This window comes from Pundamilia nyererei, unplaced genomic scaffold, assembly GCF_000239375.1.
Source record: "Pundamilia nyererei isolate P.nyererei 1_Seehausen unplaced genomic scaffold, PunNye1.0 scaffold00063, whole genome shotgun sequence".
Taxonomy (NCBI): domain Eukaryota; kingdom Metazoa; phylum Chordata; class Actinopteri; order Cichliformes; family Cichlidae; genus Pundamilia; species Pundamilia nyererei.
In genome coordinates, this window is record NW_005187464.1 from 50,102 (window position 1) to 69,406 (window position 19,305).

The following is a 19,305-nucleotide window of genomic DNA, read 5'->3' on the forward strand; positions in this document are numbered from 1 at the left end:
GGGGGAGGGGGGAAGAGAGATTCTATATTTGAGTGGATGCAAGAGATTAGAGATCAGATTTTCTTAGCCTATCAGAGGCTCGTACAGTATTTGGCAGGTGGAAGGATACTAGACAGAACAAAGTGGACAGATTTTCTAGCCTTTTCAGAACAAAAACTGATTTTCGTTCCAGAATGTGACTTCTGCCTTCTTTTATTCTTGTGAATAGGCTCTTTGCCTAAGGCCTGTGGAGGGAGGAAAAAAGGAAAGAAAGAGAACAACCTTGACTGCGGTGAAGAGTCCGCAGAAACCTCAAGACGATTTAATGGTTTAAACCATGACCATTTACTAAATCTAGGAGGGGGAAGAAAAAAAAAAAGAGCTTACCAACATGAAAATCTTTTTTCTTTTTTTTTCTCTATTCAGAGCAGTGTTAATAACAGAGCCAATGTGCAACAAAACCTGCAGCTCCAGGGAGTGCTGAGGTAATTTCAAATTATTGGCGAACTCTATCATACCAGACGCTTGACTTGTAGCTCAGTGGGAGGATGGAAAACAATATGCGATGGGGAACCAAGTGTATGTATGTGTGTGTGTGTGTGAGAGAGAGCGTCTGTGTTTGTCCATTCGCTTCTTTGTATGTGTGTGCATACTTGGCTGCATCTGTGCTAATGCATGTCTTTGCATGGGCGTCAGTGTCTGGCCAGGCCTTGCGTCTGCTGGTCATTATGAGAAGCACAGTGGCAGTTAGAGGCATTCTTCTCATAGCTGGCGTTCCTAAACCTAGTTCACCTCGCTCCATCACAAACAGCAGGGTGACACGGCCAAAAGTGGCTTCTCGACCGATATAGCCTTTAAGGGGAGGAGGGGGGAATCCCACTCAAGAAATTCAGCCACCTACGTGGATCTGCCATGAACATTAAATACTGGTAGTCTGCATTTTTAAAGTTCTTAAAATAAACCTCTTTTAAGTTGTTGGCCAGCCTCAACTCCAAAGGATTTAAGCAAAATGTTACAATTAGAAGTACAGAAACATGTAAAACTTGTAGGTCTTTAGTCTTGAATAAAATTAAATCAAGCACGAATTAAAACAAATCTCTTTCATCTTTTTTCCCCCTCTAGAGACACTCCACATTTAAAACTTAAGAGTAAGACTAGTGTGACAGTGGATTGTGCAAGCAGGAGGTTGTTTAATCCTTTCTTTGTGCTGGTGCAATTATACCTGCAGCACTGTTGCCACTGCTAGCCAATATAAATAATAGGCCTTCTTGTCCCCACTGGTTTTCCATCATTCTTCGGCCGGAATGACGGTGGAAATGGTATTAAATTATACAATTGTATTTTGTGTGGTTTTAAATATGCCATTAAAAATATTTGATTTAATTTGACTTGTACAGTGCCCGTAAGGCAAGACAGGAAGGCAGCATTTAGTGCGTATTAGAGTGAGTGCATGTGAGTTGGTAATGCTGTGATACTCAAGGAGACAACAATATGAACAATATGTGCAAGTAAGTTAAACGATTACTTCCTATAGATATTTTTTGGCAAGAACGCAGCACACTATAAAAATACACTTACTAAATTAAATGACTTCACACAGAGATTGGCCTATTGTGGCTTGCTGGTGTGTGTGTGTCGTTAATGAATTAAATTACTTAAAAACACTGAGCTAGAGTTTTGAATGTGTTGCAAGAACACACATTTAAAAACTATCATGAACACACTGTTAGCACTACCTGATTACCAAGACGTGCTGGCCAGTCAGATACAGATGAACCATCCAAGTACCAACTATTGTGAAAGCATGTGAGAAAACAACCACTTAGAGACGTGGAGTAAGTTGGAAAAGTGCTTGTAAAGAACCCATTTAAAAAAAAACAAAAAAAGACAAAAACATAAATACTTTCTTATCGTGTGACTCTTTCTCACCACTGATACCCACCTTGCCATCAGACGCAGTGTTAATCCTGTAATGGTACACTCTCCCCTCATACCGCAGAGAAATGGACCTCTGACCGGGGCTGCTTTCGCTTTCACGGACCAGAAAGCTCCCGTTGATGCCCGAGCTGAGCAGGTACTCTGCCGCGTTCCGTGACACGGGTCCATGGTACCAGCTGTGCTTCTCCAGGCTGTTGACTGGGGTGATGTAGTTGGATGGCACCCAACCTTGGCCATTCTTGGTCTGTGCTTCACACCACTCGCCGTTATGATTGTAACCCAGCACACGCAGCTTCTCCCCTAGTAAACATAGAAAGTCAACATTATTATATCATGTCTGGAATATTGTAATTAATTATTCAGTAGTTGCAAAAACTCCTCGGAATGTCTCAAAGTTGTTTGGAACACCCCTACAAGACTTCTGGTTGAGTCTTCTAAGTACTCCGATCACACTGTTGCCAATTCACTCACACTGACTCTCTATTAACCTCAGAGTCCATTTTAAGATTCTGATTTTGACTTTTAGAGCTTTATTTGACTTTTACATTCATAGACAGAGCTTTTGCAAAAGTGGCCCCCAGACTCTCCCTGCGACCCTGAGATCTGTGGATTTGCTAATCTCATTCAAAAACCAGCTAAAAACTCATCTTTTAAGACTTGGGTTTGGTTAACTTTTGTTCTCATCACCTGGCATTTAGTTGTGAAGCACTTTGTGATGTTTATCTTGAAAGGTGCTATCCAAATAAAATGCAACTTATCCTGAAGACACCATAATATGAAAACATTTTGAGAATAAACTATTCATATACACAACATAAAAGACATAAAAAAACCATACACAATTAAATAATGATGTTGGCCTATTTTTGCTTTTAAATTAAATAATTGTGTAATCTTTGTTATTTGGCAATAAACAGCCAAAGTAAACAGACCTAACCTTTGCACCATTATAACAAGCTGGAAGGCAGCACTGTAGAGGACATTTTCTTGTTTATTCCTGTGCTTAAGATCCATTCTTCCTTCCTCTGTTTGTCTGTGTCTGCAGCATTGTTTTACAATCGCTTCAGTGGAAAACGACCCACGTGAGAGGCCATTGTCAGGAAGTGAGAGTCAGATGGGAGCGAAGGCAGAACGGGAAGGAGACGGGACACTAATAAGTGGATTCCCAGCAATGGTAAGAATCGTATAAAGACTTCAGCAATCTCCAGTAGAGATCATTTTGTAAGTTACATCCCACTCAAATTTAATAGATGTGTGTTGGTTTAGATTACAAACTCAACCAAGCCTTTTTCAGAAACTGATCTGACTCATTCTAAACTAGAGTTACTCTTACAAAAATTGGGTAATGGTCAGGATTATTTCCTTCCTTGTAGTGCCCTTGTGACCTGGAGTTTAATAAGGTGCTTAGCTTGCCTGGTTCATTTCCACTAGCATACTTTTGTATGAAATCCTTTTCTTTCTACCTTCACAAATACTGCTTTGTAATTATTATTATTTGCTAAATGGAAAAACCGCCCCAAATAAACCAAACAAACAAAAAACTTATATATAAATATTTTTATAAATCCTTCATTTATTGCCCCCACCCTCTTACCTTTAGTAATGCTTAAAGTGTTGTCACCACTGGCCACAAAATCATAGAGGGCAACAAACAGGTTGGGGTCATTCTCACTGGGTCCAGCCAAAAGGTTCTCTTTGGAGTTCCAGCGGGCTGCTTCTGTCAGACCCTGACCCTCAATTTCTGGCTTCTGGAGAGCTTCTGGAAGAACAACAACAACAAGCCTGTCAGAATACAAGTATGAAACTTCAATATGAGCAAAAATATTAATTATGAAGTCCAGAAGAGACACCACAACACTGACCCTGTGAAGCATTTTCACACACAAGTTGGATAATTCAGAACACTAACCTCTCCATCTGTCATTTTATACTTTTTTATATCACTTTCAGCCCATGTTTTGCTTCAGCAGTTGTGATCCCACCATGAAATCAAGAGTAAAGAGGCCAATCATGTGATCTAAATTGTACCTCAAGCTTCTACAACTTTTCATTTCCTGGATTATCCCTGTTTAGATTTAATTTTCCTAAATACCTAGACAATCACCCTCCCCCCAAGTTAGGCCATGAGAATATGTTTCACCACTGATCTTGTCTGTAAATATAAAATAGATAAGTTCAAAGTAGTTTAATTTAAAAATTTGTTATATATGTCTTAAATTATAACAAAGCATAAGAAGTAAACCTGATTGATAACATTCAAAATGTGACAAAATAAAATAATACACAGAAAAAAAAAAAGAAGGATTTTGTTTACAGTGAAGAGCAAGAAAAAAAAAAAAGAGGAGAAACTATTTAAACGCAGTTTGGCCTATAAAATGAGCTCGACTGTGCGGTTTTCTCAGCTGTTGTCACACATGTTTTGGACCCATCTTGCATTTCATTCTTCCAAGCATTCCCAAAAAACAAATGGCTAGCTACTAGCATGTGACAAATTAAGTTTTTTATCATGCAGTGCAGATTTTATCATTAAACGGCTTTAGGCCATTTTACATCCATTTTATCTGCGAGCTCAGCAGGAAACTTCTTGACTCAGGAACGCTGTCAGCTGATCTGGGTCACCTGGGCATCACAGGCTATAAAACTTACCCATGTGCTCACTTTTCTCTCTCCCTTACAACAGCTGACATTCATCTTGCATCACTTTCCTTTGGTTATCACCACATTCCTTGCTGTGCTCTTAGTGCTCACTGCTCCTTTTGTTTTATGTAAAAGTCTTGCATGGATTACAACACATACCACCACACATATCTTAGTTGCTGTGCAACTGCAGCATTTCTGTGTTCTAGTCGTTCTCAGAAACAAAGCCAAATGGTTTGACTGAAAGGGTGAATGATTAAGAAAACATCTGATTTGGTAACAGCAGATAAAATATGACTTGTAACTGTGTTTATTTAGTAATTTAACAATTATGCTCAACAGTTGTGCCTCTGACCCAACTGAAAAACTACAGACAAATCAAGACTCAGCTAAACACATGTGATTAATTGACCCAATGAAAAAAAAAAACTAGACAATTTTCCATTAGTGCATCTATGAAAATCCTGTAACAGAAATAAATAACCTATTCCAAGACTAAGGACAACTTACAGCTTCAGAGGAGGAAGTTGGGCTCGTTCATAGAACAAGATAGCTCTACCTCAAGCCAATAATGTAACCTAAAGGCAAAAGTCAATAAAATATAGCTAATTATGCATTTGCATATGCATTTATCATTACAATGCCTATTTGCAATTAAAGAAGAGCATGTTCTTATCCACTCTAAATTCACCAACCAAAACAAGCATGTACCCCAAGGGGTGTGCCATTAATGGTTCGTCCAGTCACGCTGTCACTAGTACAAACCTCCAATCACAGGTTTTTGCTTGTTTTGTACAAAGAAAACAGTTTCTACTCCATTTTTTGTAACTGCCTCGTGATGAGTATAAAAAGATATTACCCTAGTTTCCCTATACTGAATACATTTTTAAAGTGGATATCTCCAAAACTGGCAACTCACGCCAACGTTTTGAAGATTGATAACACAATTTGATTTAATGCATTAATACTTGGATGGGTGAATAACCATATTGCAAAGATAACAGTTTGTGGAAAAAGCAGTGGCTGTTATTCAATAACAGCAGCAACAAATGGGTTCATTTCAACATGAGCTTAAAGGGCCATTGTGTAATGGACTTTCTAGTCACAGTGGGAGATGATATGACTTCCAAATTCCTCACAACCTAAAGTATTTCAAAGATTTAACATACAGCAGTAAACTAATATAACCCTATACAAAGTAAACAGGCCCACAACTTGTCACATGACATTGTTGACAAGTTCCAGGCATCAATGTATTTGGAGGCTAATGAAATCCTTTCACACCAACTCTTCTGGCAAGCTAGGCTCACCAGCCTACTCACAGTGAGACTATCATAACTAAATGTGCTGCTTTTTTTTTTTTTGTAGCTAAAGGACCTGATGGCTGAGCTGCTGATGACACACAGGATAGATCTGGCTCATACCTACATTTCTATATTTCTCCTGTCCTTTTGTCCAAGGTGAAAACCTTCAAAAGCACAGCCAGCCATTCATTCATAAGTACCAAGCTTAATTTTAGCAACAAAAACAACCCAAATTCAAACAGATAAGACCAGAGATCGAGCAAGATAGGAAACCGGCTCAAATGGGGCGGGGGGCTGCATACAGTTTGGGCTGGTCATACAGTGTGTGGGCAGCGATTTTAACAGCCCGTGCCACACATGCCCACTTAACAGGCCAGAAATACTGCAGCTATTTGTGAGATGATGACAGCATGCTGACACATGTGTCAACAGAGAGAGAGAAAGAGGGGGGAAATGAAAAGTCATATGAAAACAGAAAAAAGGAGGTAAATGAAAGAAAGAAACAAAGAATGGGAGCAGCCCTCTTATCAGACCGCGGCTCTCCCCAGTCATGGAGTGGGAGAAATTACAGCATGTCCTGGCTGCATTAGTGAGATGACAGTCAAAATGATTAAATATGTGAGGAACTCCTAAAGAATTTACAGCCATGACTGCACTTCTATCAGCATTAGGAATGCACTGGAAGTCAAACACTGATGCAAGAAAGAAAATTTCTGCAAAAAACTAGGAGCTGTGTCATCCTGGTGATTCTACTTATCTCTAATGAACCAGTTTACAAATGCAACTAACCAGCTGGTACAGCTGTTAGTTCCCATCAATTAGTTCCCATCAACTGGTAAAGAGAAAAAAAGGCTGATTTATTGCAGATGGAACACACTTAGTACAAAATTACACATTTATGAGTAATGAAAAGGGGAAAACTTCTACCCTAATATATTCCTTTTGCTTAAGATGCTATGACTGAAGTAGGAAGTGGTGATGTACTTCTACTGACTGTAGATATGTTTGCAAGATGTTCGTGGGAGATAGCAAGGAACCAGGTGAAAAAGTAGGCAACTATGCATGAAAGAAACACCATTTAAACCCCAAGCTCTCTGAAAATATCCACAATCTTCCTGCTATTATGCCCATGGAATATAATTATTCCAACAATGTCAAAAAGCTTGCTTTGTTCATGGATCAAAGACAAACACAGCCTCCCTGAGGCATAATCAGGAGATTTGTTGTGCCTTCTACAATAAGATCTAAGAGTTAGAGGCTCTTTATCACTGTCACTTACTTCAATGGGGCCGTACAAGTACTATTAACTCTATTAAACCATTTGGTTGTGCAATCTACAGAACACACAAGACTTCACTCAGTCTCCCAGTACTAATCTTTTACTATGTACAGACCCAATATGTCCTGGACTTCGTTGAATTCCCCTTGTGTTGCATAGATAATCCGGAAATCAACTGTGCGTGACGCTAGGAAAAAAGTTCACAACCCCCTCTCCCTCTTTCATTATCTACTAACTTCATTATGGGAGCACTAAACAAGATTGAAGTAGTGTAATACAGCAGAGAAGAAAAAGGGAGCGCAGACTGAGATTAGATCCCCTCTCCACATAAACAAGAGTTAAGTGGGACATGGGCAGGAGTCAGATTTCCTTGTATTCTCTTCTCCGTCTCATTTTCCACTTTTTTCCTCTCCAGCTAGCCAGTGTGTCTGGGCTCCCCAACCCTCCCCTGAGCTTGATCTCCGCTTTCCCCTCCCCATTCTTCACTTTCCAGAACCCAGAAATGATTGTTGAGATTTTACACGGTGGATACTTCAACCTTTTCTTTCTTTCCTCTGTGCTCATAAGCCTTTACTTTTTCTCCATTTCTCACATCTCTCCTGTGACTGTTCCTCTTATGGCAAACTGTAAAAATCAAAAGAAACAGAAAACTAGATTTCTTTACCTGGCAAATAACAGCTGGAGGACGACGTGAGGCCTTTCTTAGATTTACACCCCACCAATTTTAGGCATATCTCCAACATTTTCATTTGCTTTCTTTCCCTTCACGCTGAAAATATTGTTGCTTGTTCAAACCAGATGTCCCTTGAACGTTTCTCGTCTACATGTGTCCAACAAAAGAATAATAAAAAAATCCAAAAGAAGCTGACAAAAGTGGAAAGAACACCAAGTAAAGAAGAAATAGATATTGGTTTGTTTTTCCTGGAGTCCTTCCAACTGAAATGTATCCTTTTATTATTGTTCTCACTCCTTTCCGAAACAGAAAGAGTCCGCTGTCCGGCAAAGTCTACCAACTTTTCCTTATGAGCGTCTCCATGTTTTTTTCCCCCCTCTTTGGCTTTAGGTTGCCTCCACAGTTAAACAATCACCAAAAAAACCCCAACAAAATAGCGCAGATTTTGTCCAAACGTTTATCGCCTTGTAGATTTATCAGTTGAGTACACACTAGGGCCGTCTGTGCGGTGCCATTCCTCTCTCCGTCCCCCTGTGTGAGTGAGTATCCGAGGCACAGGGACTACTCGTGCTGCAGCTGCCAACAAAGAGCCTCTTTCAGGCTCAGTTTGCTGCACTCAATGACATCAGCTCAGCCCTCCCACCTCAAAAGTAGGAGGGAGAGACCACTACCACACACACTCTCCGAGAAGAATACAAACAACACCCCACCAGTATCCCAAAACCCATGCCAACATGTGAGTCAAACGCTCTAATTTCAAACTATGAAAAGAGCTCAGATGGTGTATACTTCTAAAAAATTCCTCCTTTCTTTCTGCTGAAGTCATAGGATAATTACAAGACACTCCTCCTCCTAAAATGCTTAAATCCCCTCCCCCCTTCATCTTTCTGCCACTATACCCTCTCTCTCGGTTTTTCCTCTCTCTCCCTGCCGTCTGAAATGTTTACAGGTTGAGGAATCTGTTCTGGAAACAGGTTGTTAGAGGCATAGCTAAAGTGCTCAATCAACAGGGGAAAAGTATAACTTCTGCCAGTGTGTGCTCTGGACTTCACACTCATTTACCACAGGTCATTTGAAATGGGAATTAAGTGAGCAACATATTGAAATTAATCAAAATGAGGGCCTGTCACCGTCTCTTGTATTTGTTTTACTTTACAAGAAACATACGTGGCTCTGTGGTTTTGAGGCAGGGTCTCTGCCTTGACCATAACTAGAAAAAGAAATAACCCTTGGCAGAAGTTGCTGGACAACTTCACAACTCTCTCTTTCCCCCAGCTATCTCTGTATTAATCACTAAAGCGGAGGTTGCAACACACTAGCGTACTAAATCTACTGAATTAAATCACATGAAAAAAGTCAAAATTATTATTAAAAGCAACAAAGTCTGGAATGTTACTAAAGCTGCCAATGGCATTTGTCAAAAAACTTCAAAAACTATAAACTATTTGACGAAAGCTTCTTAGCAAAATTTAAAAATCCATTCCTAAAAACATATGCAAGATGCACCCTCCTGTGCCCCAACTGACCATTATATTATATGTGTGAGTGTGTGTGTGTTTTATTTAAAGACACAAATATTAAGACACAAAGGTATAATGCAAAATAACTGGAAGATGAGACCAGACTTCAACCAGCCTATCTATGATTCCTCTTTTCATACATACAGTGCTTGACTTATCAAGTAGTCCAACAGGACAAAGAAAAACAATTACTACACAACCTGCATAGCTACAAAAACCTACATCAAAGCAAATTACCATATATTCTAGAAGACAGAGAGGAAGAAAAGAAAAGAAAAGAAAAGAAAAGAAGAAGTTCTCCCCATTCATCATAACAGGAATACACAAGTGAGAAAGTACGGAGTCTTCAATCATCTTATTTTGTCCCACCATGCTATATGAAAGACCTTTGGTCATCAATACACTGAATCCTGAAACTGCTTTGAAAACCACAGCATTTAACATGCTTCTGACTACCCCTGGCAAATATTTTCCACATAAATGACTTACATTTCACTGTGTGTATGCGGTTGAATACAGAGATCAGAAGTCCAGTCATGTAGGTGTTGTTGGGAAGCTGACTGGGTGGACACCATAATGCATAGAAGGAGTGTCAGGCTAGTTTGCTGGTTGACCTTTTCATTGGAATTTCATTTCAAAAGCAAGGACTAAACATACACCCTACACAGGAAAGCATACTGATGACAGTGACTTATCTTTGAAACACAATGGGAATGCAGTGACATTGTTGACTGATGTAAACTTTATCAACTACTGGTTAAAATAATATTTTCACATGGGATTCTACAGACTCATGTAGAAACTGTAGAAACTGCTTCAACAGCAATAACATGAAATCATTTTTTGTATGACTCTTGCACATTTTTGGAGGAATGGAGGAATTTTGGCCCACTCTTCTTTAGGTTGCTACAGTTCACTGAGGTTTACAGGCAATTTCTCATGCAAAGCTCTATTAAGATACCATCAGAGCATTTCAATCAGATTGAGGTCTGGACTTTGACTAGGTAACACCTCCTGTTTCATGACCCAATTTCAGCCAAGCTGTTGGACGAATGGCCTCAAATGGCCTCACATCTGACTCTAGAATTCTTTGGTTTAAAGAGTGATAGCATGTTTGTGGTGAGTGTGTGTTTGGCTTTCACCAAACATGGTACTGTGGTACATGGTCCAAAGGACATTATTCCAGAAATCTTTTGTTCAGATGCAATTCTACCAACCTAAACCACTGTTTTAGAGAGAAGAGGCTTTCTCCTGGCAACACTTCCAAACAAGCCATACTTGTTCCCTTTTTATCTAATTGAGATGTCATTAAAATTTAACATGATACCTCAGGCTTGTATAGTCTGAGATGTTTTGCAGTTTCTCTGAGCATTGCATGGTCTGCCCTTGGGGTGAACTTGCAGGGATTCCTGAGAAGACTGTGGCAAACGTGTGAATGTTAATCAAGTGGACTAGCAGCACCTGGCTGCTACTTACCCTCTTAATTCCTATGGATGCCAGTAAGGGTGTACTTAGTTTTTAACAAAATACATTGAGTCCTGTGAAAACATTCTTCTTCGCATGACTGTATATACATCTTAGTAAAAGATTACTGATTACTGAGCATTAGAATGATTGTCCAACCTATAATTGGCTTCGTGTGTGGCTCATTTAATGTGTAGACTGATGCAGTCAAGGACAAAGAGAGGAGAAAGCATGAAGGTTATTTTTAAAAAAACTCACTCAGATTTAGATTTTTTTTTTAAAAATCAAGTTCTTGTTAACATCTCCAAAGCCCTTTCCAATGCATGTGAGTCTACACTGCACCTAGTTCATTACTATTAGCTCTTTCATATCACAGTCGAGTAGCAGGCTCTGTCATGTACCTCCATTTGTGTTGTTTTAGCTCAGTGTGAGTCTACATTGCAAAGAGCAGAGGAAGTAAGAATAACATTGCTCAGGTTGATGACAACTTATGTTCCTATGTGTGCAATAAAGGTTGTCCATAAAATATTACTCTGTTTAAATCATAGGCAGTATAACAGTTGGACATAGCCACTGTGAATTCACCTATACATCACTGAAGCCCTGTTACAAAGGCTCGAGGTGAACGTTTCCACTTTCCAAATCAGAGGGTCCACAAACTTAATGGCCAATGACTAATCAATCTGCTCACTTGTGATAATTTACAAAATGAGCCCCATGTTTTATTCAACTTGAGATTAAACTAACCACTAAGCCTGTAAAATCAGTGGGGAAAGTGTTTACTTAGGTAACAGAGAAAGGGCCATTTTCCCATAGACCTCTATGACCTCGTTTCTATTTTTGGTCTCTCTCTTTTTTTTTTTTTTTTTTTTTATAAGTGTAGCTTAAGGTATTTCGGTGTTGGTATCCACTTTTGGTACTCTATAGTCTAAGGGTGCTTTCACCCCTGCGCTGTTTAGTCTGCTTAAATAAAACTCTGGTTGGTGTGTTTTTTCCCTTTGGTGCAGTTTGCTTGTGCAGATGTGAACAGAGTAAAAACCAAATCAGCTACAAAGAGACCCTTTGAAGTAGGTGGTCTCGCTACAGTTCCAAATGATCTAAATTTAACCTTGATCCAACCCAACTTCCATGTCTACGCTCCAAGTTTGAGCTGAACACCTTCCTGTAGCCAGGTATATTTTGATTTCAGGGATGTGGCAGACTAACGCAGACATCCTGAATATACAAACTGCACCAACTAGTCGTAAAGTGAAGTGATAATTAGAGAAATTCTCCATGTTATCCACTAGTCCAAAAGGGACGCACTGTGGTTTGCTTGGAATTTTCTTTGTGTGAGACAAATCAAACAATGGGGAAAAGGTACAAGTTCAATTCATCAACTGATTCTGACCAGAGAAAATTAACTGTAGGAGTAAAAATACCCCAAATTCTTTGTCTTGACAGTTTTGATTAGTGTTATTTAGTTTTACCAGTTAGCACCTGGCCGCTGTACATTTTGCTCCAGGCATTGCAGATTTGTTTGATGTGTTTCATAACTTTTTCTCTTCCTTGCCCAGGCAGAAAAGCACCCTTTCTTTGTTCCAACTCACCTCCAGATTTACAAATTAAAAACGGGATTTTCCTCCTGCTTAAGAAAAATAAAAAAATATGGATTCCAAATCCGACGAGTGACGTCACATTGGGTATGTCTGTTTTATTTTGTCTACGAGATGAAGCTTAAGGGAAAAGTTTTATTCAATGCTGGGGAAAGGGTGAAAATGAATACATAGAACGATGCAGCTTAAACTGTAGTGATGGGGTTTTTCTTCCTTTATTTTTTTATTTGACGGGTATTCTGGAGGCTGCAAGTGTCGGCCAAACTCAGATTGGCTTTTTAAAATCTCAAACTAAGAGGAATCCCGCCAAGAGGATGAGGTGACTCTATACAAATAACAGCACTGACATGGGTGGGCCTAAAACAACATATCCATGATACTCTCAGTACTTTAGCACACTATTGTATGCTTGTCTGTTAGTCTCATTAGTAATTATGGGAATTGTTCAATATGGCAAAGTCTCACTGGCTTTGAGCAACAAACTCAATACCCTGAACATTCAGTCACATGCCACTAGGCCCTACATCATTGCTTCAGTGCTGGTATGGCAAACATTTGTGTTCCTCTCATGCACCACCCCAAACACCAATTAAGAAGAAATGCAGGCTCCCTCCGACTCCGAGAAGGGCCCATTAACTTACCGCAGTCACAAAGTGTTGGGGAGATGAGGATGAGGGGAAGAGGAGAGGGGCTATAAAAATGGAGGAAAAAGGAAAAAAGGTTGCAGATGGAGAAACATGAAGCACATTGTTTGGAAGTGAGATCATAGGAGAATCATTCGCTCGCGTTTTATAATCTGAACCTAGTGTGTTAACAGTTAGCTGACATACATCCACCCACGAGGTGGCTTTTAGCCCTCTCTCTCCCTCTCTCTCTCTCCATTTCCTATGCCCCCCCCCCTCTTGCCTTCCTGATTTCTTTGTCCAAAACTTTAAGTATGGGATGAGCGCTCATAATAAGACTCAAACTATTTGTGCAAAGATGTTCAGGTAACACTGACATGACCCAGACTCAGATTTCTCTTCCCAAAACACGAACAAAATTAAAAAGACCCGCTAGGAACATATTCATATGATGACATGTTAAGGCAACGAAGGCAGAGGTATACAATTGACTTGCATGATAAATCAAAACAGGAACAAAGAAGAAAATTAGAAGTTGATGAAAAACTACAGTTGTCATCAGCCTGATTTCTGTCCCGCACATAAAAGAGCACAGAGTCCAGCATATCCACAGTGCATAAAAATGCTATAAATTCCATGGATCTACATTATGGAAAAATAATGAATATACATTTAAACTGAATAAACTTTCAGAGTACAACAAGATGGGGTGTAGCGAATGGCACAAAGCTATGTGGGCTCTTCTTAGCAATTTCACATTAATTTTTATTGTACACAATTTAGCACCAAAGGTAATCCGCATCTGTCAGTTGTCCTTAATCTGTTGATTGAACAGACACTCAAGAATCAGGTTTCATGTATACATGTGGGTACACATATGGCTGTTTATCCAGGACCCTCTAGAGAATGCAGCCAGAGTGTCGGAGGCATGCAGACCAGCACTTGAGGTTAGGGGGTTTAGATTTCCACGTAATTCTCCACAGGGAGACACTTAAGAAGAAAACAGTTGCTGGTCTAGTTCAAGGTTAATGTTGTAGAAGTGTAGCTGCAGGTGGTAATAAGTTACTAATGTTGATGGAAGGGAAGCTAACCATACAAGTACATTCATGTGTATAGTTTAATCCTCGCCATGTGATTGGACAAGAGTATACTAACAGCTCAGCTTTGCAGCAATCTTTAGTACAGACGGTCTGGCAGCAAAACCCCGCCGACCTATTGGAAAAGGAATGGGGGAACCATTTTATCATGATGACAGATGAAAAATAGGGCAACTCGTATCAAGTGACTAAGCACAACATAATTTTTCCACATGATGGAGTGTTGTGGCCTGTCCAGCGTGTGCCAGAAAGATGCAAACCTTGCATAAAAGTCATAATTATGCAAACCTGCAGAGTACTGGAACATATGGGTGATAGCCTAGGGTTAAAATTTCATATACCGAGCAAACAAGACAGACGGTGTCGAATATACACAACAATCCGTCACTTGTCATGTTTAAAATGACAACATAATCATCTGCGTTGCGAACGCCTGAAAGTTAGCAGGATAGAAGAAAGGCCAAGCAAATGGGCTCAGAAATAGGTGCTAATCCAGTATTGTTTCAGATTTTAACAAAACTCTGAAATTTTACCCAGAGTGCTGGCATTAAACAGCTTATTTCAAACATATATCACATTATTTTATGAGTATGCAGATTCAGAATAGGAAAGGCAAACTTTCGGGAGGGAAAAAGAAAGCTGCACAGAAAAGGTTGCATGTGAGTAGATGGATTGCAGTGCTACAGAAATTAAGAAAAGAGTGTTAGCACAAAAACTTCTATTACTACTTTTGGATGTAAATCAGTAGGTAACACAATGACCACACAGTGACAAGACAGCACAGACAAACAAAATAAAAGTAAAGAAAGAAACAGTCTTTGTGCACAGTTTTCCTGCTATCAACATTACATGTCTTAGAGACATCTAAATGCCTGGGGAAAGACCCATTTGTCTGAATGCCCACTGGAGTAAAAACAGCAACAGATACACAAGCAAGCCACTCAGGCTATGAGACTCTCAGGCTGCAGCAGTGGAAGTGCTTATGCTCTTCTTAGAGTCTAAGTGGATCCAGATGGAGCAAGCATTGCAGGCCCCCTCTTAAAGCTCTATGAAGAGGAGCTTACTACAACATTAAGGGACAGGACGACATGACAGTACTTCATAATAAACTGGACAGGAAGGGGAAAAAGAAAACAAATCAAAGAATGGTTGCTTATTCCCGCTTAACTGAAATGACACTGGAACTTTTTGAAGACAAACAGAGGTGCACCGACCACATATAAATGCCCTAACGTCAGCTTGTGCTGCCCTCATGTCTGCCTTTGATCATATCATCTGTAAGAGGGGGAATTTCTGAACTGTAAAGCTGAACTGTTTACCAAAAGAAAGAGCTGGCACGCTAGGTAGCAGGTTGTCTGCAAAGAAAACAACAGCTGGGACTGCCTGCTTGGGTACGGAGTGGAGAACAGGGTGAGCGTGTGACAGAGTGTGGGCTTGTGTTATGGAACCAGGTGGTGACAAGCTCCCATGCTGCATTCCTAACTCAACTTGGAAGTTCTCTGTAAGCACACAAGTCTGTATGTGCGATGGGGAGATAAGTTGGAAGATCCCACATGTTGCACTGAGACAACGAAAACTGTAGTGATGCCAACATAAAAGAAGCCGATTCAAGTTTGAGCAATCTATCAACAAAGACAGTCTAACTTGGCTACAAAAGCTTTAAACAAACACAGATGGTTCAGTAAATACTTATTTTCTAGTCAGAAACGGCGCAATCACAAGCCGAGATTTCATAACACAGCGTTTCTGATGCTGAAGTGATTTCAAATAACAAAAACCAGGGTGAGAGTCAGTGACTCAACAGGACTGTTTGTCCTAAATCCACATGCATACACTTTCAATTGTTTTGTTTAAAACATTGTGTGCCCTACGTATATGGAAAAGGCTTTGGTTTACGCTTTGGTTTAGCCCTAGTGTCACTTTTTTCCTTTCTTTGCTGCCATTTGGGATCTCTTTACTTCAGGTTAACGTAATTACATGTAGGCATGCGTGCAGCTCAATTTACAGCTCTTTAAAAGGGAACCTATTACTTTCTTTCATGTACGTACTGCTGCACTGTTTAATCGGCTCATATGAAACATGGCCAGTGTTTAAAATAATGAGGTCAGCATATCTGCAAAAAATACCTGTGAGCCAAAAATTTGGGCTTTGGACTGCTCTGCACACTCCATTTCAGAGTTGTTGTTTTTTTTCTTACTGTCGGCTATGCGTGATGTCAAACAGAGCAAATATCCATAATATAATCATCTCAGGAAAGCCAGGTAGAAGGAAAGTGGGTTAAAAGACAAAGTGATAGAGCTAAAAACAGATTCGTTCAAAGAGCAGCTGAACTAAGTCCCAATTCATGCAAAGTTACTCAAGTAGTTTCCAACAATAAAATAATGAAGTCAGAAAAGAACATAATAATATGTCTCCTTTAAGAATGTGATATACGGCATGATCTGAATGGAAAACAACTTGCAAAACAGAAAGGGGGATTGCACCAGTTATTTGAGAGAGGAATGCATAAGAGGTTGCATTCTTCTCTCCACTGCTGTAGTGGTGTGTGTGTGTGTGTGCATCTCTCTTTCTCTTTCTCTCTCTTTTGTTTTTTTCTATTTTGTTTGTTTGTTTTGTTTTTGTTTTTTTAACTGTGAATAATAGACAATATTACTCAACGGAGCCTGGAGCAACAGATCACATATAAACATATGTTATTCCCCAGGAAACAGAGTGGAGGATGAAGAGGCCTTGGCCGGAACCCATTGACGATATCATCACACTGGTCAGATAACAGTTACACAATAGCCTTTCTGAAGGAAAACATTTGGACATGTCACGGTAAAGAAAGACTACGGGTAAAAACAACAGCATTAATGACAGCTGAATTATTTATTTAGGTGCTTTGTTCCGCTGTTGTGCATACTGATTAATCGCAGCTTAGTGTGACAATATCATTAAGAGTTGAATCTGTGCTCTTTTCTACAGGCATGTTAAAATGGGGAAAAGCCCATTTACAGCAGGTTTTAATAACTGCTCAATACTGTCTACTGTCTAAATCCCTCGACAATGTAAGCCTGCTCATTAAAGAAGGTTTAAAACCAAAATAGTGTCTCTTCAGTGCAACAGACGAAAACTAGTAAGGCATAGACTACCTTGATTTATACAGACAACCGTTTTGGCTACTGTGGCTGCAAGCAGACTCTTTTCCAGGTGGTCAAGACCCAATGAGAGAGGAAATGCTTACTAATCAGCAATGTGTCATCCAGACAGGGGCAAATTTATTTTACTCACATTTCCCAACACAGTATGACAACATGACAGCATCACCAAAGACTAACCAACCACTGTCGAGATTAGGAACTAAACATTAGATAAAAGAAAAGTCCCCTTGGTTGGGAGTTGCAGAAGACCTTTGTGTGCCCATTAGTGTAGAGACAGGGTCTGCCACGGTAAGGGAAAAGCCACCAGAGGCCTAACAGCTGGCCTGAATGAGTATTACTATGAGGCGCCTGCTCTGTGGGTATGTATGTGGGTGCGTATGTACACACAGGCGTACACACGGACACACACAGACCCCCCTCCTTCCATCTTCAGGACCCACGGGGATCATGGGAGGAGATCTGGTGTCTAGACTGTATAGATTCCTCAAGTTCCAGCCAAAAAAAGAGTCAGTTACTGACTACAAGAGAAACGGATTCCCTCACTGGATACATGCTAAATGCAGCTGCTGCAGGAAAATACACAGCTATCAAATGATGTCACTGTCTGCTCTCTAGGACAACTTTATAAAGGCAATGTTAACTTGCTTAAATCACTCCAAAGCTCAAAGAATCCTCATTTGCACAGTTACGATTTTTACTCTAATTAATAAAATCTTTGAAGTAGATCCAGCAAAAACTAAATGTTTTACAAATACCCAAGTTTGCCATCTGGAGCATGGCATCTCCAGTAGTTATTTATGACCATCTATCACCACTATAAATGATCATATTTTCGAAATCAGGTATACTTCCTGCACGTGACCAGTTTTACTGCTGCTTCATTTAGCGCTACAACTTTAGGCTCTCTATAGCATAACATTTTGCAAGGGACAAAAGTTTATCTTGTTACATGAACTATAAATACTAATTGAACTTTTTAGAGCTCTAATAGTAAAAATCAATTGCTTTTCAGTCCATCGGGTAGTGTTGTTGAGGAGTTTTTTATTTTTATTTTTTAAGGGGTCAAAGAGGTGATGGTCAGCGTGCAGGAAGAAAGAGAGTGGCATCAGAGAAAAAAATTAATAAAGAGAACACTGTTTGCTGCTGGGATATGCAAGAGTGTCACACGAAAGTAAAACACTCCAGGAATACTACGACATGAGGGCTCATCTAACACGCCACCATCCTCACATAACATTATCAAAGGACTACAAAGCTAACCTTACATCAGCTCACTCTTAAGTTGACAAAGCCAAAAGGACAAAAATCAATCAATCACCTACTTTAAGTGCAAAGACCCGTGTCCATGCAACATTGTGGAAAACGACAGCTTTTGTTTACATGCTCAAAACAGCCAGATATTCCCACATGCAGCTTCAACAGACGCAGCTGCACCGAGACAGAAGCGAAGCGTGAAGTTGACGAAAGGTAGGCTACAGCAGAAAGGGTTGCATTAACTTGCGACGCGTGATCGTCACGGCCTGCATATTCCTGTGTCTGTAACAGCTGACTATCTCACTGAGGACTGGCAGCTGCTGGCTCACATTCAAAATACCCGTAAAAGCACAGCAGCCCACATGTTTGCATTCAGTTAAGTTGGACTGTAATACAAACAGTTCAGTTTGTCAGGTGCATGTAGCACTTATGACAGTGTTGAGCCATTTTCCAGCAATCAAAATGACTGAAATGAGGGGAACATAGGGCAATATAGACAGATTAGAATTTAAAGTTTAAAGGTCATAAATTGTAATATATCATGATATACCTTACTGCACTACCAAGCATTTTACAAAATGTTTAAAAACGCAAAGATATCATAGTGGGATTTAAGTATCATGATAACAATTATATCACGGGGTCTCCGGTGATTCCCACCATCAAGATTTACCAGTCCCTCATAAACATGCAAGTCAGTTGGCTTATTAATTTAACCACTGATATACGTGACAACTTTTCTATGTTAACCAGAATATTGTGTTGCTCTAATATCCAAAAACCCAAAATAGAAATTAGC

At 39.8% G+C, this 19,305-nt stretch overlaps 1 protein-coding gene across 1 annotated transcript in view; it reads right to left on the reverse strand.

Moving 5' to 3' along the window:
- abl1 (c-abl oncogene 1, non-receptor tyrosine kinase) overlaps positions 1 to 19,305 on the reverse strand; it is a 32,305-nt gene that overhangs the window by 6,402 nt on the left and 6,598 nt on the right. The window contains exons 3-4 of the mRNA XM_013911405.1: positions 3,512 to 3,676; positions 1,898 to 2,217 (exon numbers count right to left, since the gene is read on the reverse strand). Of these exons, the coding sequence (XP_013766859.1) occupies positions 1,898 to 2,217; positions 3,512 to 3,676 (485 nt within the window). The remainder of the gene's footprint in view (positions 1 to 1,897; positions 2,218 to 3,511; positions 3,677 to 19,305) is intronic.